At 33.8% G+C, this 21,929-nt stretch overlaps 1 protein-coding gene across 9 annotated transcripts in view; it reads left to right on the top strand.

Annotated features, from left to right (window-relative positions):
• Gphn (gephyrin) overlaps positions 1-21,929 on the top strand; it is a 380,642-nt gene that overhangs the window by 130,026 nt on the left and 228,687 nt on the right. For 8 of the 9 annotated variants that reach the window (XM_070031737.1, XM_070031733.1, XM_070031738.1 and 5 more), the window contains exon 3: positions 11,308-11,365. The exons of the other annotated variant lie outside the window; for it this stretch is intronic. In XM_070031737.1, coding sequence (XP_069887838.1) covers positions 11,308-11,365 — 58 coding nt within the window. The remainder of the gene's footprint in view (positions 1-11,307; positions 11,366-21,929) is intronic. 9 annotated transcript variants of the gene reach the window in all.

Raw genomic sequence — 21,929 nt, 5'->3', positions numbered from 1 at the left:
TTATTAAAGATCACTAACTTTTTATTATTGCATCTAATACCCCTAACATTTTTTCTCTAGTTCAGATATTAGACAACTATGTTTATAACTAGTCGATATTTTATGCTGTTGCCAAGTCTTTCAAATGTTCAGTTCAGCTATTTTAGCATAAAGGTAGCTATGGACATATCAACAAATGAATATGGCTGTGCTCCAGTAGAATTTTACTTAAAAAAGCAATTAGTGGCTAGATTTGTAAACCTCTCCTGTAATCCATTCAGTCTTCCATTATTAATACTTTATCTTCTCAAACCTATACATCTTCTTACCAATTCTTATTATTCATCTTATTAAGAACCAAGCCCATTAATACTTTACCATTTTATCTACCTTCTTTAACCTGTCTTAAATACTATGTCTTCTCATATTATAATGATGAATGTACATGGAAGAACTGTTCAGGTCTCTGGTACTCGAGCCACATCTCCAATCCTTTTTATATTCATTTTTTGATCCATTTATGTATTTTTCTTTTTAAATACAACAAGTTCTTAGAGCTTCCCTTTTTCTATGCACCCTTTTGAAAATGCCATGTATAATTGCATACACACAAATTATACAAAATTTGTATGAGTCCTTGTGTTCCAATTTCACACCATCACCAATTTATATTTCTTGACCACCCTGTCCATATTACTACTGGATTATTTTTAAGCATATTAATGGCCAAGAGATTTCATCCAAAAATATTTTATACTGTAAATGGTCCCATACTTTGTAGACATGACCACAGTACCATTACTATACCTAAGTAAAAATCAACATTTTCTTAATATCATCATATACCAAATAAATTTTCAATTTCCTCATTTTCCATCTGGTTTTATTGGCTTATTAGAATCAGCATCCAAGAAAAAACACTTTTATTTGTTACATCTCTGAAGTATTTTTAAATTGATCAGTTCTTTTTTATACTGTTTTGTTTCTTATAAGGTGTTGAAAACACGGATTTTTTTTCCCTTAGAAATAAATACATTCTAGAATATTCTGATTCTGTGTATGGATAACATCTTATTCAGTTTTATGTATACTTAATATTTGTTGATTTTTCTTTTATTTTTCTGTAGGTTATGTGTGTATTTCTGTCTGGAGTCACAGGTCTTTTCTATAGTAGCTATTAATGTTTAATTGCCTACATCCAGTATTTGATTTGGAAGATCCTCATTTTTCTTAAATTCTAAGTAGTTTTAAATTCCTTGTTCCACCAATTATTTTTTTTTTTTTTTTTTTTTTTTTTGGCTTGAACTCTGGGCCTGGATGCTGCACCTGAGCTCTTCAGCTCAAGGTGAGCCCTCTACCACTTGAGCCACAGCACTATTTCTGGTTTTCTGATGGCTTGTTGGAGATGAGAGTCTCATGGACTTTCCTGCCCAGGCTGGCTTTGAACCATGATCCTCAGATCTCAGCCTTCTTAATAGCTAGGATTACAGGAGTGAGCCAGTGGAGCCCTGCTGTTCTTAATCTTGCCTTACTTATCAGCTTTCTTTTCCATTTTTTTTGCAGGTTCTTCTTAACATTCAAATATCCTAAGCTTCAGTCTTTGAACCACTTCTTTCTAGTTTCTATTCTCTCCCTTGGAAATTTCATGGTCTCATTACTTTAAGTTCTAAGTATATAAAAATATCCCCCACATTTATGTTTCCAGACTGAAGTCTCCTTTGATTTGTATATCCAACTATTTATGTCTCACATTTGATATATAATTGAAATGCTATATTGCATTTATCTAAAACTAAAGTCTTTGTTTTCTACCTTCTAAATATCTTCACAGCCTTATGGATTCAAATCTCATTTGAAGGCATCAGTGCTCTTTCAGTTTTTCAGGTTGAAAACTTAGAATCATCTTTCCCTACATCCATGTTTATAATGCCAGAAATATCTTTTATCAGGTCTATATTAAAAATACGTCTACAATCTGACCATTGTTTTATCATCTCTAGTGCTATGAACCTGGTTTATATTAAAATCATATATCTTAGTTGCTTATTGCAATAACTTCCCAAATGCTTAATTTACCCTTGCCTACTCACAGTCTTATACTTTACCTAGCATCTAAAAGTATCATTTTAAAGTAAAATAAAAAAGAGAAATAATATTATAACTGTTTTAAAAAATCTAGTGATATTCCCTATCACAAAGTGTTATTACTAAACATGATATCATAATGACATACACGTTTTTTATATGTTTTTCCATTATTACTCTTTAGGCCTCTTCTGACCTTCTTTATTTTGCAGAAGACATCCTGGCCACCTTTTATTAGGAACTTTTTATTTGATGTTCTTTCTGATTGAAATAATGTTTTCCCACATGTTAATATGACTAGTTTTCTTTCAAATGATGACTTAAATCTTTATAAAATTTTCCTGGTCCAATTTATGTAAAACTTCCTATTTTGTTATTTTCCTCTATCATATTATTACCACTTATTACACTGTCTATTTTGTTTGCTTCTTGTCTGTTTCCTTTCTGCCTCTATACTAAAAAATAATTTGCATAGGACAAGAGAAGAGTCTTTTATTTCCCAATGTGTATGCTGCACCTAGAACAATGCATGGCTCATACTAAGTGCTTACTTAGTATGCATTGAATGTGGTTAAATACATTTTACAACATGGTTTTAAACATAATTAAATAGATTTCTTCATTGGGAAAATTCCCAGGGCCTTTAGTATGTGAATAAGAATTATGAGGATTATCTCCAATAGAAAGATTTAACATGTTGATTTCTTAAACTAATATGTACGCATACGTCTAAAGTGTAGAGAGTGTGTATTAACTCCTAGAAGAACCTAATTTAGCAGTTGCTAATTAATCATTCAGCATGCATTTGGACATTGTATAGAAATAGAAGGTTAATCTAGTCATGATCCTAATGTTTAGGAGTATATGCTCTAGTTTTTTTTGGTTTTTCTTTTTTAAGCCTGAAGGATATAAACAACTTCCTTATCACCTGCTTCAAATATACTTCATTCTCATTTTTCTCCTCTCAGCCAAAAACATGAACTGACTCCTTGACTCTGTAGGGACAAAGGGAATTTCTTCCTCCTTCACAAAGTCCCAGTCTTTCATTAGACCAAAATAAATTAGCAACTCATAGAATAACAGGAGCAAAATCTTCAATTTATGTAGCACCATACAATTCAGAAATTTACCTTCCATCTTGAGAGAGGAAAATGGGAGACTTAAGCATTTTGATGGATAGTAACTAATATATTGGGAGATGAAGGAACCTGAGGTACAGACAGTAACCTAGAACAAAGCTTTCCTAGGCTCTAGATGTAGTGCTTGGTTTTCAGTTTCTTACTCTGGCTGCAATGGAGTTTGAATTTAAGGGCTCCTCACTACCAAGGACACTATCACACAGACACATCCTTAGCGTAGTTTCTTACTCTCTTTTCCCCACCTTTTTCTCAATACTGGGGTTTGTACTTAGGGTATCACACTTGATAACAGTGTGCTCTATCTACCATTTGAGCTGTACCCCTGATCTTCCTTACTTACTACTCTTGTTAAATTTAATCTTACTTACTACTCTTGTTAAATTTAATCTTCCTTGGCAAGTGAAGTTTTAGAAAAATTATTGAATGCAATTGCATTCCTCTTTGGTGAATACGTGTAGCAATCTGCAACTCTCTTTCATTCAAAATTATCCGCTACCCCTGTGCTAATATTAACTCCATGTCTTGGAGTATCTTTTTCAAGCATCAACATTTCATCTTTCTTTTGTTTATTAACACATTTTAATTGTACATGCTAGATGTTTCATTGTGATATTTTCATACTTCCACATACTTTGAATATATTTGCATCCTCTCTTACTCTTATCACCTTTGTCCCACCAACCATTTTATCTTCCTTGAAAAAAAATGGCTTTTATTATGATGTTTTCATATGTGCTTCAAGTAGACTGCCATCATATTCTGTCTGTTGCCTTCTTTTCTACCTCCTTCCACTTATTGGTTCTACCTAATCTGAATAATCCCCCTTTTATGTTCAGATCGTTTTTATCTTTAGATATCAGTTCTGCTTTTGAGAGAAAACGTGATATTTGTTTTTCTAAGTCAGGCCTTATTTGGCTTAACACAATGATTTCTAATTTGTCTTATCCATTTTCTTTCAGACAGCATGGTTTCATTCTTCTTGATGGCCAAATAAAACACCATAATACATATACCTATACATAATACATATACAAAGCACATACACTTTTTTATTTTTGGCTGGTTGTAGGGTTTGAACTATGAGCCTGGGTGCTGTCCCTGAGCTCTTCAGCTCAAGGCTAGTGCTCTACCAGTTGATCCACAGCACCACTTCCAGTTTTCTGGTAATTAAATGAAAATTAGAGTCTCATGGACTTTCCTGCCTGAACTGGCTTTGAACTGCAGTCAGATCTCAGCCTCCTGAGTAGCTAGGCATGAGCCACTGGTGCATGGCCCATACATATTTTTTTAATAACAATTCTTCAGCTAATTGGCCCCTAAACAAATTTCATAATTTGACTATTGTGAATAGTGTTATTTCATGTTCACATCTAGTAGTAGTGTATTAGAATATATGCTAACTCTATTAATTGCTTTGTGGGGAACCTCATACTGATTTACATAGAGATTGTACCTAATGTACATTCCCACTGACACTGTCTGAAGGTTCCTTTTTATGTATGACCTCACCCCCATTCATTGATTGTTTACTTGATGATAGCCATTTTGACCGGATTTAGACTCTCAGTTTTGATAACACTTATTTTTATTAATCATTTACACCCATGAAAGCTTATTTTAATTCATGTGTGCATTTATTACTTGGATTATTTGTTCAGTGTTGAATTTTACATGCTACTTACATATTCTAGATGTTGTCATATGAATAGCTGGAAAAGATTATTTTTTTGCATTATATAAGCCATCTCTTCACTCACAAAATTATTTTCTTTGATGGCTCCTCCTATTCCTTGACAGTGCTGGAATATGAATTTAATACTTTAAAAGTCTAGTCAGAAGCTCTGTCACTTGAGCCACACTCTCACCCTCTTTGGTTAATTTATTTTTCAGATAAGGCCTTGTGCTTTTTCCCAGTCTTTTCTGGACTACAGGGGTTTGGATTTATAGATATATGACAGGTTATTTGTTTAAGTTGGAGTCCCAGAAAGTAATACTGCCTGGCCTCAAACTATGATCCTCCTATAGCTGGGATCAAAGTAGTTGGGATAAAATGTACGTACCACAACACTTAGCCAGTTTCCTGAAGCCGTTTTATGTTTCATAACAAAAATGATTTGATTAACCTTTGAAACAGGAAGTTATTGATTAAGAGGAAGTCAGAGATTCAGAGCTTTATTTCTTCATGTCAGATAACTCAATAATGTTGTTTGAATAAATAATAATGAATAAACAAATAATGACCAACCTTATAAATATGCATTTAATACTTTTCCTCCCTAATGGGTAATATTAAAATTTTCCATTTTAATAATCTTTCAATTGACATACTCTCACCTCAGCCTTGTTATTTCTAATAGAATTTTAACGAATCAGATATATTAAAAAAATGAATCGTTAAGCTAAAATCTATAACTTGCACTGTTAAATCTGTTCTTTTTAATGTCTATTATCTTTAGGTAGTTGTGCAAATACAACAAAGCAGTTTATGAATACAGTGCATCTCGATCAATGTCACCCCTTTCAACCTTCTTACCCATCCCTCCCAATACTTCCCTCACTTTAATTAAATTTGTAGGGTATGTATTAATTTTTTTGCCATTTAACAAAACAGTTTATAAAAATAATGCATCTTGATCTGAAACCCCCTTCAATCCACCCATTCCCTTATTTTTCCTAATTTTGTGGTATATACAGTGAGTTCTTTAAAATATTTTTTGATAAATTAACAGTTGTGCAGATTATACTTGTTACCCCAACTTTAAGTTTTTGCAGTTTTTCCAAGAAATAATTGACTATATTGTGTATGTGCACACGTACGTGTGCATGTGCGCGCACGGACACACACGCACACACACATACACACACACACAATTTCCCCCCAATATATCCACACTAAAAGAATGTAGGCTCGTGGGACTCTTTCTTTTTCTTTTCTGTCTTTCATTTCTTCAATCTGTGTTTAATTCAGGCTATTCCCTTCCTCTGTGTGATTTGATTTAGGTCAATGGATTGAATGTTCTCTTCTTTTTAGAGATTGCAAGTAAGTGGTATTTTAAAATAGTACTCTTGTTTGAGGGAATTATGAAGAGATAGACATCTCATAAACAACATATCAGGAAATAGATTGCAGGCAACATGTTAATAAGTATACATTTCACATAGTGATGAAGAATAACAAGCATATATGAACACAATAAATCATTAACATAATACTTGCTAACAAATATTAAGTATGCTGCTTTGGAAACTCCTTTGATACTATTTTTCCTAGTTCATAACACTCTTCTATAGAGTAAATCACTGAATTTACTGTTCTAAGTAATTTCACGTATACAGCATTTCGTTGTCATCAGTTCCCCGATAATCCTTATATTTATTTTCTGAATTCCTTTGCAAAACATTAATCATTATACCTCTAAGATGAAAGTATACACCATATAGACTAACTTACATCCAAATACTGCCACTGAAAGAACATTATTTTAATTCAGTTTGGCAAGAAACAATGTAGTTTTTCTTTTTATCTAAGTTCATTAATATGGCATAGCACAATTTCAAATATGTATATATGCATATATATATGAAATATATATTCCAGATATTTGATACATAGTGCCAGTTCTAAGGCTTGAGCTCAGGGCCTAGGCACTATCCCCAAGCTCTTTTGCTCTAGGCTACCACTCTACCATTTGATCCAAAGCTCTACTTCTGGCTTTCTTTCTCCCCCTTTGGGTCATGGGGCTTAAACTCAGAGCCTGGGTATTGTCTGTTAGCTTTTTTGCTCAAGACTTGCACTCTACCACGTTGAGCCACAGCTTCACTTCTGGTTTTCTGCTGTTAGTTGGAGATAAGAGTCTCATGAACTTTCCTGCCCAGGCTGGCTTCACACCATAATCCTCAGATCTTAGCCTCCTGAGGAGCTAGGATTATAGGTGTGAGCCACTGGCACCTGGTATAGCTGCCTTTTGGATAGTTACTTATGGAATATCCCCTGCAAGGGCTGGCTTCAAACCACAATCCCTAGATCTCAGCCTTCTGATAGCTAGGATTACAAATATGAGCTACTACTGCCCAGCTTAAGTCTATATATTTTTTACCTTATACACTAGACTCAAAATGCTTTAAAATCCTTCCCTTGAAGCTGAACATTTTTATAATACAGAAAGGTTTCTCATTTTGTACTTATACAGGGTTTTTTCTTCTTTGTTGTATTTTTTATGTTTAACATTGTAATTCAATTTTGTAATAAGTAGGAACACTCAAAGTCTTAAATACAATTCTGTTATAGCCATAGTTACATTATTGTTCAAAACGAGCAGGTCATATGTTCTTCCTTTTTACTATTAATGTGCATCCACATTTGGGAGTGTTTCTGTATTTTAGGCAGCTCATTTAGAATCTATAATTATATTTGGAAATGACAAAGTTTACTTTATTTAGAATACATGAAAACTTAACAGGCTATGATACCCTGTATAAAATTTTATTTTCAACTCTTTGCAAATACTACATCATTTCTTTAAAACATACTTTTCAATAGAGCATGGTGGCTCATATCTGTAAACCCAACACTGAATTCTGAAACAAGAACATCATTAGTTCAATGCCAGCCTGAATTATACAGTGAAAATGTATTGCAACCCCCCCAAATTTTAATATTAAATTCTTTCTTATCAATACTATTGACATTGAAGCATTGAAATTCGTAAATTTGTATCCTCTTCCAAGGGAATAAAACCTAGAGGAGAGTTGACTTATGGACTTCTCCAGCAACTGTATTTTAAAAGACTGATGCATATATTGACATTTTATATCCTATGAAGAAAATTATGACTTGGCCTATTATTCAATAATTTCTTTTTAGGAGAATTTTTTTGTCTTAATTTTTTATTTATTTTTCATAAAGTGACATCATTTGTTTTAGGTATTTGATGATATAGCATTTCATAAACCCTAAGTAACTCAAAAAGCATTATGAAAAGAAATGATTGTTGAATTGAACCTCAAAATAAATCAGTTTACAAATATAAAAAGATACTCTTGCTTTTTAAATTTTTAATTTTTGTTATAAAGGTGATGTACAGAGGGGTTATAGTTATATAGGTCAGGTAGTGAGTACATTTCTTTTTGGGCAGTGTCTCCCCTTCCCTGACTGTCTCCCAGTTTTTCACTACCATGCCCACTCACAAGTTATACAATTCATTTTCAACATAGTGTTTAATGACTACCATTGAGATTCTGTTTATTATTGATATAATTACCACTTTTGTGAGTGTTGTAAATTGTATTATTTAAAATAAAGCAGTGATGAACCATGTTGCAATGAGTTATACTATCCCATAATTATTCCTTTTTAAACTTAGAGCTAAAAGATTTATAGGCCACCAGTGTATCTTTGGCATAGAAAGCACTAAAAGTTATGTAATATATTAAGTGTAAATATTCTTTAAGTAAGGCACAAGTTCTCAATTTTATATTGAATAGGAGCTTACAAATGGTATTTACATATTTCTTTGCCACAATTTAGACAATATCTTTATAGGAAAATATAAAATTAATGTTATGTAAACTGTAATGTGATAACTCCTACAAGTGTCAAGAATCAATCCACGTATAGAGATATTTTAGATACTCTGAAGCACAAGAGATTCATTAAGGTATAATATATGAATTTTTTCAGCTGCTTATGAAAATCAGTAAACAATGCTTGCTTCTTCAATCAAGATGAAAACTTTGAGAGTGGAACGTGGCCCAATTATTTTGTAGAAGAACTCAGTGTGTATTATAATACATGTACAAGATATATTTGATTTAAAAAAAAACATTAAAATAGAGATGTTGCCCCTAAACAAAGGATTTACTGAAGATGAGTGGGAAAATCGCTTGGCTATTTTTAGTTCCTCTAATATTCATTTTTGTCAGTTACCAGACTAAGAATTTAGTATGTGCTAGATGTTCAGAATCTAATAAAAGTTGTAGATCTCAAAGTAAATATTTCTGATGAGATAATGTAGATATTTGTGAGGTACTTTTTCATCGTAATAGACACATAACACATATCCCTGTGTCCAGAGCTTCTGTAACATACTTGGATCTTAAAGGATAATTAGGAGTTTGCAAAGCCATGAAGGACATTCAGAATAGGGCATAATTCCAGGAGATTGCTTGATGTCTTTATGAGTATGGCTAAAACTCAGAAGGACTGGTCAGGTGAAGTGGAATAAGGGATAAGGTTTAGAATTGTCCTATGAAACTTAAGATAATATGTGTGAACCCAATATAGATTAATATATTAAGTTATTATGTATCAGATGACTTATTAGATGTATATTGTTAGATGTAATTCATATGTACTAAAGGCATGAAGAGAAAACGGATGGCAAGATAGCAAGTGGAACTGTATAGGAACAGTGTTTTTTTTAACACTATTCAAGTTAAGTTTATATCAATTCAGACTAGATTGTTATGAATTTAGGATATTAAATATACCCTGCATGATAAATACAAAGAAAATATGCAAAGTATACAAAAATAAATTCAAAGTAAATCAAAGTAATTTACTACATGAGAAAAAAAGGAAAAAGAAAAAAAATGACACACAGAACAGAACACATTATGGAAGGAAAGAGGGAATAATAAGGAGTAAAGTGGAAATGATTGAAGTTGAAAATGAAAAGCAATAGAAATAATCAAGGAAACAAAAACTTGATTCTTTATTTTGAAAGGAACAGTATAAAAACTGAAATTACAAATGGAAGTGACAATATTGCTACATCAATCAAAATAATAAGGGGATACTATGTCCAATTATATTTAACAGTAAAAGGGAATAAAGTTTTGCTACATGCTCCAACATGAAGGAACTATGGAAACACATTATGCCTGGTAAAATAATTTTGACACAACATGATTCCACTTACTGGATGACATGTCAAGAAGAGACAAATTTCATAGGACAGAAAGTACACTATGGATTAACACCGTATAGGTTTGGGGAAAATAGAATTATTGTTTAATATTTGAAGGCTTTTTTGTTTTGGTTTATGTAGATGTTTTGGAAATAAATATAAATATGAGAATGTAATTAGTGGCATTGAATTATACAAGATGATATTTAAAATTATTAATGTGAAACTTAGCTAGCAATATTTTTTACAATAGAATGTAAACCAAAAGTCATTTATTTATTGTCAGTCATGGGGCTTGAACTCAAAGAATATAAACTAAAAAAGTCAGTTGCTCAGAGATAGGTTATTCTATACTATCCTTCTTCTTCTATGACTGTTTTTTTTCTTTTTTAGTTTTTTTTATTGTTATTATAAAGGGGTTACAGTTATATAAATCAGGTAAAGAGTACATTCCTTTTTGGTCAGTGTCACCCCTTTATTTTGAACATAGTGGATAATGAGTAATATTGCTGCATTTGTTCACCCTTTTTAATTGTCTTTAGGTGTACAAAGCAGTTTGTGAATACAATGCATTTTGATCTGTGTTATTCCTTTCATCATTCTCATATTTCCTTCCCAATCATACCCCTTTTCTCAATTTTCTCAATTTTATAGGATGTACATTGAATTTTTTTATTGTGAAAATACTGTACAGAGGGGTCACAATTACATGGGCAAGATAATGAGTACATTTCTTATCAAGCATTGTAGCTTCCTCCTTTGTTTCCCCTTCCCATCCCTTCCCATCCTCCCCTTGCCCTCCCACCCAATCCTCCCCTCCCCCCCATGCATTTAATTTTTATGACTGCATTCTCCCCCTCTTCCTCTCTTCATTCTGTTTTCTTTGTTTTGTTTTTCATTTTGTTTTGTTATAATGGGGTTTGAACTAAGGGCTTCTTGATAGACAGGTGTTCTGCCATTTGAGCCATACCTCCAACCCTTTTTGCTATAGCTATTTTTCTGATAGGGTCTTCTTTTCTTTAGTCTTTTTTTTTATATAATAAATAGAAAACTTAAGCACAAAAAGTTTTCTTCCATAATCATTGGTATGAGTCTTAGGAAACTATTGGTGAGACTCTCATACTAATGGCATCAATTTTCCATATTTTTCATACACTGTTGCTGGTTTTGAGAATATTCTCTTCTCCTAATTTCAGGTTGGGTGGGACTATATCAGCATACAAGATAGTACCAGATGAAATAGAAGAAATCAAGGTATAGTATGGCACTTTTACCTCTTTAAAGACTTAATATCTTAGTGGGAAGTGGGAAAATAGTTGCTTTTTCTTTATATTTTTGAGTCTTTGTGTATGTTGGTACATCATTAAATTCTACATTACTGTACCTGAATTTTTAAAATATGTGTAATAGGAAGTCATCATCAAATTTTATCTACCATTTACAGTACATTTTCTGAGGAAAATATTAGAAGAATTAACACAAAACCTTTCTCTAAGCAACTCATTGAAAATGTACCAAACATTATATAAAAATTAGTATATATAGTGGATTATCTGTTTATTTTGTTGCTATTTCTTTTTCTTGTATTGCTTCACCAATTAAATAATATCAGTTTTGTTATAAATATTTTCTGGTTCATTGTGAAACACAAACATCAATTTCATTTAGAATTTGTATCACACATTGAGAAACCACCTTATTAAAATAATATAATTTCCTTTCTCTAAATTTTTACTGTTTTATTAAATATTAATCATCTAAGCGCACTTTACCCTCGTATAAAAGCAGTTTATAATATGTCGTGAACTAACTTTACCATCTGTTTCATAAATGAAGTTTGATTTTGGTCATAGTATTTAGGATCAAGAATACTAGATAAGATTGACAATTACATGTAAGAATCTTACCTAATCAGGATGCTTAATTTGAATAAAGTTTTTACTATCACCTTCAGTCATTTTAGTTTTAGTAAATCTATAATTTATTTGCTTTGTCTTTAATTCATTATTAGATTATATGTAATTAGTTCCAGTATATCAATTATTCTAATATGAGGTCATTGTCAAGAATTAGGACATAATTTTATTTAGCACAATTTTATCTAGCATTAAAAATTTTTAAGGAAACTCATTCCAACTTGTTGAACTAAATGTAAACTCATAATTTTTGAGAATTTAACTGAGGGAAATGTTAAGCCTAATCCTTAGCCCTCATTTTTGAGATTATGAAATGGAAATAAATAAAATAACCTTGCAATTAATTTTCTTTGATTGCTTAAGTGTTCTTAATATTAATTTGATTATTTAAAGGGTTCTTAAAAGGCAAAAATCATGAGTATGTTAGTTCTTGAAATATTTTTATAATGGCTCAAAAATTTGATCTCTAGAAAATTTAACATTCAAATATTTATATATTTTGGGACAGCATTTTAAAAAAAGTTTAAGTTCATCTATTACTTTCTCTCTCTCTCTCTTTTTTTTTTTTTTGCTATTGTTGTGGGGCTTGAACTCTGGGCCTGCGTATTGTCCCTGCGCTCTTCAGCTCAATGCAAGTACTCTACCAGTTGAGCCACAGCGCCACTTACAGTTTTCTGGTGTCTAATTGGAGATAGGAGTCTCATGGACTTTTCTGCCGTGCCTGGCCTTGAACCATGATCCTCAGATCTTAGCCTCATTAGTAGCTAGGTTTACCAGCGTGAGCCACCGGTGTCTAGCCATCTATTATTATTAAATAAATGAAGTAGGAGAAAAAAAATTGATTTAAAAAATACCATTGAACCAACCAAGTGGAAGCAATAATAGTTGATGATATCTTAGATATTTAGAGAAAGAAGGAAAAGTTAGCTAATGTTTCTGATTTGGAAGGTTAAGTAAATGTGTTGCTCCTAACTTTTTGCACAACTATCTCAGTTTTTTATAAACACTGATAGTAAAATTTAAAGGACCACTTATTACATTTTCATTTAATTTCATTTTCATTTAATTCTTCCCTCCCTCCCTCCCTCCCTCCCTCCCTCCCTCCCTCCCTTCCTAGCAAAGGAGCTTCCATTTACTAGTTTCATTTTGTTTGTGAGATACCAGACATTGTCTAATTATCTTTCCCCTAGGTAGCTTTGAATTTGCAATCTTCCTGCCCCAATCTTCCCCAGTAGGTGGGTTTAAAGATGCACTCCACCAGACTTAGCTTGCACTTTCTTTTAAAACTTTTTGGTGATATCCTATTTTGTTTTTGCTTTCTTTTTATTTTATATGCATAAAATTTACATATAGATTATATACATAAAAAGCTATATAGACTTTATAGTATAAGATACTTTTTAAAATTTGGATTATCAGTATATTGGCTTTTGCAAATAGTGCATGAGGAACTCAAGGAACTTATTCTGCAATGAAACAATCATAACTGATGAGAATTATAGGAAAACAATCATTGAAAGTATCAGAACATTGCTCTAGATGCCTACAGCAAATGACAAAATTATTCAAGTAAAAGTAAATATGAGTTAAAACAGTCTTTGGCACTGGAGCCACCATTCACTACTTTGTCTACACTGATTCAGGTTGATAGATTTACTCTGGGCAATGTGACCCAGAGTGTGGAGTTCCTTGTCCTCAACCACAAGTTAAATATGTCTGTCTGGGATGGACTGACCTTCATCATTTTTCATGCCTTCAGCCCTGATTGGGGAGGCTAAATTCTTAATCATTGTGACCAAAAGGTTAACTTTCACTCATTTACCCAACCCCATAGAGAATGAAGGCATAGTTAGCTAAAATGTCTCATGTATTAGAATACTGAGACCCTATTCACTTTTTTTTTATTATAAAGATACTACACAGAGGGTTACAGTTACATGAGTAAGGTAATGAGTACACTTCCTATTGAGCATTGTTACCCCCTCCAATGTTTCCCCCTACCATCCCTTCCCTCCCTACCTTCCCCGAGCCTATTCACTTTTAACACTGCTGTCATTTAGGGCAGTGTCCTATCAGGAGGTGAGCCAAAAGGATCAACTACATGATAGAGCATTTAGAACTGTGCCTCCAATTTTTTGTTTAAGAAGTAAAGCAGTAAGTAAATAAGTTCAGTTTATTCCAAAAGCAGTAAGTAAATAAGAACAGTTTGTTCTGAAGGTCTTTGCAAGGAGCTGACTTTATTTGAAACAATTTTGGGAAATTCAAGCCTTTGGACTCTCAGAAATAATGGACATTTGGGTGGTAAATGAGCAATTAAGAAGAGACTGAACACTGCTTTATCAGAGCACAAAACTAAACCAACTAGTTTATCAGAAACAGCTTAGAGAAGAAATAACTGAAAAAGAGTTCTTGTGGTTTGAACAAACATCAAAATCTAAACTGAAAAACTATCCTTGCTTGAATTTAATTGGATCAGACTGTAGAGTAATTTTTGTCCTAGGGCATGGTTTAAAACAATAGTGAAATTACAATGCTTGTTAAGAAATGTACTCACTATCTTGCCCATGTAATTGTAACCCCTCTGTACAGTATTTTCACAATAAAAAAAGAAAAAAAAACAATAGTGAAATTGGATGTAAATTTGTGGAATCTAACAACCTTATGCATTAGGGGGAAAAGGCAAATAGCTTAACTGAGAAACAAGGTATAAAAGAAACAAAGGCAACTCTACTTAAACAAAGATATTCAGTCTCAAGGTGACCCTGTGCTTCCCTTGACTGAATCCTCTGAGAAGTGATATTAGAAGCTTCGCTCTGAGTAGAAATAGACGTTACTAAATTACTCTAGCGAGTTCAGCAACCCAGTAACAAACAACAGCCAAAATATACCCTGAGGAGTTGGGGGGAGGGGGCCAATCCATTTCTGAAATTGCCTCAGTATATTACATAACATATCTAATTTTCAGCAAGTTAGGAGACATGTAAAGAGTAGAAGAATGTGACACATCCACTGGAAACAAGAGGAGCAGTTGCCTATGACATATTCTAACTGTTCAATTTAAAACAAATTTTAATGCAGCCTATCAAAAGAAAAAATTAGAAATCATATTGAAAAGCCAAAATATCATCTCATCAAATAGTTTATTAGAGGTATCCAGAGAAGTGGTATCAGTTGAAGATACATACATACATACACACATATATATATATATATATGGAGAGATTTATCTTGAGAATTGACTCGTGATAATCAAGGCCAAGGAGTCCCATGGTACACCATCTGCAAGCTAGAGACCTGGTAAGCCATGTTATTTAACTGTTATTTAAATCAGGTAAGTAGGCATGAAGGAAGTGGTAAGTTTCCCAGACTGCAGAAATCCAGATACTTCACATCCTTGTGGATCCCACTCCCCACAACAAAGTTAAACTGGGAAGGGGAAAAGGACCAAGGGGGAAGTGTAAGTCAAATGCATAGGTCTATATATTCTTGCACTGGGCAACTTCTGTTCATTGGCCAAACCATTTGTATAAAACTCGAAGCTAAGAGGACTTCTAGTTGGATAAAGTTTGGCCCTTATCCAGTTGCCCACCATCCCCTTCAGGTGTACTTTTTCATTCCTAATCATGCTTTACTATGTTTTCAATTCTAACTTGTTCTTTTGTAGTACTTAGGGCAGCATTCTAATATTAGGCCTTGTACCCAAGAACCAAGAAACATCTGGAACACCCTGTATACTAGTAACAGAACCAAGAATGCTTGTGATGTGACTTCCACTCTGAGGCCAAAGACTTGAGAACTAGAGGCCAGGAGTACTAGTGTCCAGATGCTCAAGGATCAGGTACAACAGTATCCCAGGGTAGAAGAAGGTGAATGTCATTGTAGCTCAAGGACAGAGACAGACCAAGTAGGCAGTACTCCTTACCCCCACCTTTTTCTTCTGTTTGAGCCTCCAGCAAATTGGACATTGGCCCCTGGGAATTTTAAAATAACATATAAAATGAACCCCTCCTCCATTAGACATAGGAAAAATGTAAAATAAATACATGCAGTTTTATTGTTGAGAGTTATCATAAATGAAATGGAAGATTTGCTTATGGGTCTCTACAATAAATTTGAGGACAAAAAAATCAATCACTTTAAGAACCGTATAATAAAAAATATCCAAGCCAAAGGACAGAGAGAAATAAACATGAAGAAAATTTGAACAAAGCCTCAACAAATGTATATCATCATTAAGTTAACCACTGTTTCCATAATGGAAGTTAAAAAAAAAAAAAAGGAAAGAAAACATAAGAATTAATGGCTGAGGGCTGGGAAGGTGGCTCAGTGGTACAGCGCTTACCTTGCATGCCTGAGGCCCTGGGTTTGATTCCCCAGCACCACATAAGCAAAAAGAAAAAAAGCCGGAAGTGGCGCTGTGGCTCAAGTGGTAGAGTGCTTGCCTTGAGCTGAAGAGCTGAGGGACAGCGCCCAGGTCCAGCGTTCAGGCCCCACGACCGGACCCAAAAAAAAAGAATTAATGGCTGAAAACTTGCCAAATGTTATTACAAACAAAAATTTATACATTCAAGAATATACCTTAACTGAAGGTAGGATAAACTCAGAGATTCACACATACATATCACAATAAAGTATGAAAGACAGAAAAACTGGGGCAGTAAGAAAAAAGTGAAGCTTAGTAAAATTAACATAAAATGTCAGCAGAAATGGAAGCTGAAGTGTATTCAAACAAAAATACTGTCAACAAGTCAAGAGTCTTACATCCAGCAAACTAGTTTTTGTTTTTTGTTTTATTTATAAATAGTTGTACAAAGGAGTTGCCATTTAGCAAAGCAATTATTAATATAATGTGTCTTGATCAATGTCACCCTTTTCAACATTCTCATCCATGTTTCAACCCGCCCCTACCTGTATTTTTCTTAAGTTTGTAGAATATACATTGAATTCTTGTCGACTTTCTCTGCCCCCTTCTCCTCTTCATTCACCCTTCTCTTTGTGACCCCACCTCTACCCCTTTCATGTACCCATTTCCTGGTGTTTATTTTGTTGGACTTTGACTTTGCCTTTCTACAGAATTACACTATTTGTGTTCTCCCTTGAATCTACTATAGTTCAGTTCATTTAATGAAGATAAAATATATTCTTAAATAAACAAAACTGACTTTGTTACTTGAAAACTATCTTCCTTTGTTAATTTAGTCACTTTAATTGCTTCTTTATAGGTTCTTTTTCTGAAAATTAGCTTTCTATTGAATTATAACTTTTAATGGGTTATTCAACTATCAGTCAAATAAGAAATAGAACATTACCAGCATCCCATAAATCTCCTAATATATCTCTCAGTTACTGTGCTCTCGCTCTTCCTCATATGTAGCATTATGAATTAACATTCTGAAATTTGTATCAGTGGAATTATTTATTTTATTTTATTCATCCTTTTCTTTAGATATTTGTGTTATTTTTCTGTTAGAGCCATAGGGAATAACTCAGTAAGGAATAAAGTCTTCCCAGACATTGGTGGCTGACACCTATAATCCTAACTAATCAGGAAACTGAGATGTGGTAGATTGTGGTCAAGCTACTGAGTAATTATGGCCCTGAGTTGAAACCCCACTACAGGACAAAAGCCAATAAGCAGCCTTAAACGTGTATTTTGGTGCACATATTTGTGCATTCTTATTAGATATCAACCTAATGAATACAACAGATAGGACCTAGAAATACTAGGTTTAAATATGCAAATTAATTGTACATAATAGATTCTGTAGTTTTTTTTCCATATGGTTTGGCCAGTTTATACTTCTTTGAACATTTTATAAAGTTTCAATTTGACTCAATCTTCTCAGTAATTTCATGTTTTCATTGTACTCATTTTGGAAAGTAAATAGTGATAGTAATAGTGGTTTTAATTTTTATCTTGATGACATGTTATTGAACATCATGACTTATCCTTATTGTTACTTGAATATCTCAGTCATGAAATACTTGGTCAAGACCTTTTCATTCTTAAAATTAAGGAGGGTTTTTTTTGTTGTTACTCTTGTTTTGTCAGTCATAGGGCTTGAACATAGGGCCTGTGCTCTGTCTCTGCATTTTTTTGCTCAAGGCTAGCACTCTTACCACTTTGAGCCACAGCTCCACTTCCAGTTTTCTGGTGTGTAATAAGAGATTAAGAGTTTCTTGAACTTTCCTGCCTCATCTGGCTTCAAATCTCAATCTCCTGAATAGCCAGGATTACAGGCATGAGCCACCAGTGTCCAGCTATTTGTCTCTTCTATTTATCAGTGTGAATGTGACTCCTTTGATTCCTGTGTAGCACCTATATTTTCCCACTCTATTTTTTTTCCTTTTTAATATCTTTAAAGTGTCTTTGTAGGATAAATGTTCCTAGTTAATGTATTGAGTTACAAATATGTGTTGGCTAATTGAATCATCATGAAAAAGTCTAGTGTATAGCACACAAAAAATTTGTTATATATGTGTGTGTTTGTATAATTTATATATCAAATATTTTTTAAGCTCAAAAAAGTCAGTAACTAAACTGTGGCTATAGGATCCAAGTTGTTCTTTTTAGGAAAGGTCATTACCTTAGGATGCCTAACTCAAAGAAAATATAAACAGAGGTCAAACATGTTTAGCACAATGTTTTTTAGAAGTGTACACTTGGCTAAAGAAAGCAATTGTTAAGAATGATTGCAGGAGACAAGCTAGGGAACACAGTGAGAATTTCATTGTAAAGGAGATACGTGTTTTCATTACAGGGAAGTTTCTAAAGATATTGAAGTAAAAGAACAACATTTTCAGATTTATTTCAGAGGATTTACTGTTTTTATCAAAACGTGTTGGCAGCACAAAGGCAGGTTACTTAGTATATATTATTGCAGTGGCAGCAGGAATGAAAAATAAAGGAGGTAAAACAGAGTGGTGAACACTGCTTGTTAAAAGATTTTGATATTTTGTGCATCTGAACCATTCTGCACATTCCTAAAAACACGAGTAATGAATTCTATCTTTAGTGAACAAAAAGAACTACTTTAATTGTTAGGATTACATTTTTTGAGAAGTATTTAGCATGTTATAGTACAATAAAATGCACTGTAAATGATGGCCGTATGATATTCTACTGTACTTGAGAAGTTAGGATTTGAAATAAAGCTTAATTCAATTTATTTATTTATTTATTTTTATTATAAAAATGATGTACAGAGGGGTTACAGTTACATAAATCAGGCATTGAGTATATTTCTTATTTTTTAACATTTTTTATTATTATCTTTAAGTAGTTGTACAAAGAAGTTCTCATTCTACCAAACAGTGTATGAATACAAGGTGTCTGACAATACAAGATATTGCCACCCATTGCTCCTCAGCTCAAACCACTTCATGAAAGATTATTCTAGCCCATGAAGTATAAAATAAAACAAAATATTTGGGATTGTGAGAGAGTAGAAGATGTGTAAGGACTTACCTATTTGTTGTTTTTTGTGGGTTTTTTTCACTCTAATTTACTTTCTTCCCTTATTTTCTTTCCTGGTATTGTTCACCTTAATTGAGAGCCCTTTTTTCTTTTATCTTATTCTCACAATAGAGTATTCCAGAGGATTGATGGGAAGAATTCAGTACTTTCTCAAGAATAAACATCATCAATTAGCTGCATATTTTTTACTGTATTTTTTATTGTGAAAATACCTTACAAAGGGGTTACACTTACATGGGCAAGGTAATGAGTACATTTCTTATCAAGCATTGTTGCCTCCTCCTTTGTTTCCCCTTCCCATCCCTTCCCATCTCCCCCCCAACCCTCTTTTTTACTGTATTTTTTAAATCTAGTTCCCCCCTTTTTTGTGTGTCAGTCCTAGAGCCTAGAACTCAGGGCCTGGGTGCTGTCTTTAGCTTTTCTTCTCCGGGTTAGTGCTGTACTACTTGAGCCACTGCTGCAATTTTAGTTTTGGGGTAATTAATTGGAGATAAAAGTCTCTTGGATTTTCCTGCTCAGGCTGGCTTTGAACTATGATGCTCAGATCTCAGCCTCCTGAGTTGTTAGAATCACTGACATGAGCCATCATAGCCTAGCCTTCCCTTTTTTAAAACCAGAGCTTCGCCTCACCATTTTATAATGTAGACTGTGTAATTTTCCTGTGAACATCAAAGCATCCTGATATAGTAAACAGTTCTTGACTCTTTGAAAAGATACCTTAAACCTATTCATCTTTTCATCATATTTTTTGCTGCTTATCTATATTCTGTTGTTTCACTTACTATTGTAATTATTGTATATCTTTATATAAAAGTCCTGGCTAGCCATGTGCTGGTGGCTTACACCTGTAATCCTAGCTGTTCTGTAGGCTGAGATCTGAGGATCACAGTTTAAAGTTAGCCCAGGCAGAAAAGTCCGTCAGACTCTTATCTTCAATAGGCTACTTAGAAAAAGGCAGAAGTGGTGCTGTGGCTCAAGTGGTAGAATGCTAACCTTGAGCACAGAGAGGCTCAAGAACAGCACCTAGGCCCTGAGTTCAAGCCCCCCCAGAAAAAAGGCCTGGCTAAAATTCAAATTACTGTTCTTTCTTAACTTTACTAAAATTATATACCTCATTTTTACATATGGAGATAGTTCTCTATATAGACAATACAAACTATGTTGTAACATCTTTCTAGTTTAGAGAGTCAAACCACAATGACATTTAATATATTAAAAGTTGTTACAAAATCAGATCTTTTATAGCCTACATCTAAATATTAGAGAAGCTAAACTTCAGATCTTTTTTTGTTGTTTTGGGGGTTTTGTTTGTTTCTTTTTTTCCTGTAGATCATGGGGTTTGATCTCTGGGCCTGGGCGCTATTTCTCAGCTCTTCAGCTCAAAGCAAATGCTCTACCACTTGAGCCACAGTGCCACTTCCATTTTTCTGGTGGTTAATTGGAGATAAGAGTCTCACAGACTTCCCTGTCTGGGCTGGCTTTGAACTGTGATCCTCAGTTCTCAGCCTCCTGAGTAGCTAGGATTACAGGCATGAGCAACTGGCACCCAACTCAGATCGTTGTTAAGTATTTTTAAACTGAAATTAAGTAAATTATATAATATGCTCATACCCAAATATCTGTCTGCCTATATTCAGCCTATAATAAAATGTTCAAAAGAAAGGCCATATGTATATGTGATTTTGTGTGTGTGTGTGTGTGTGTGTGTGTGTGTGTGTGTGTGTGTGTGTGTGTGTGTAAAATGTTCAAAAGAGGGCTGGGAAGGTGGCTCAGTGGTAGAGCGCTTGCCTTGCAAGCATGAGGCCCTGGGTTCGATTCCTCAGCACCACATAAGCAAAAAGAAAAAAGCCGGAAGTGGCGCTGTGGCTCAAGTGGTAGAGTGCTAGCCTTGAGCTGAAGAGCTGAGGGACAGCACCCAGGCCCAGAGTTCAGGCCCCACGACCGCACCCAAAAAAAAAAAAAATGTTCAAAAGAAAGGCCATATGTATATGTGTGTGTGTGTGTGTGTGTGTGTGTGTGTGTGTGTGTGTGTGTGTGTGTGTGTGTGTGTGTGTGTATGTGTGTGTGTGTGTGTGTGTGCGCGTGTGTGCGTGTGTGTGTGTCCGTGTCCCCTGAGGCTTTGTTTTTTCCTTTTTGCTCAAGGCTAGCACTCTACCATTTAAACCACTGTTCCACTTCTAGTTTTGGGTGCTTAATTGGAGATAAATGTCATGGACTTTCCTCCCAGAGCTGACTTTCACTACAATACTCAAATCTCAGCCTCCTGAGTAAGTACATTACAGGATTGAGCCACCAGCACCAAGGACTTTTTCAAAGGTATATCCCTAACATTTGAAAGGGTTGTAATTATTATAATTATATAATTATAATTATAACAGATAATTATGTATAAGTGTTTAATTATGTAACTTCAATACAAAGATTT

The sequence above is a fragment of the Dipodomys merriami genome, unplaced genomic scaffold (assembly GCF_024711535.1).
Source record: "Dipodomys merriami isolate MVZ:Mamm:240054 unplaced genomic scaffold, mDipMer1.0.p SCAF_1, whole genome shotgun sequence".
NCBI lineage: Eukaryota > Metazoa > Chordata > Mammalia > Rodentia > Heteromyidae > Dipodomys > Dipodomys merriami.
This window is presented reverse-complemented; position numbering and strand designations above follow the sequence as displayed.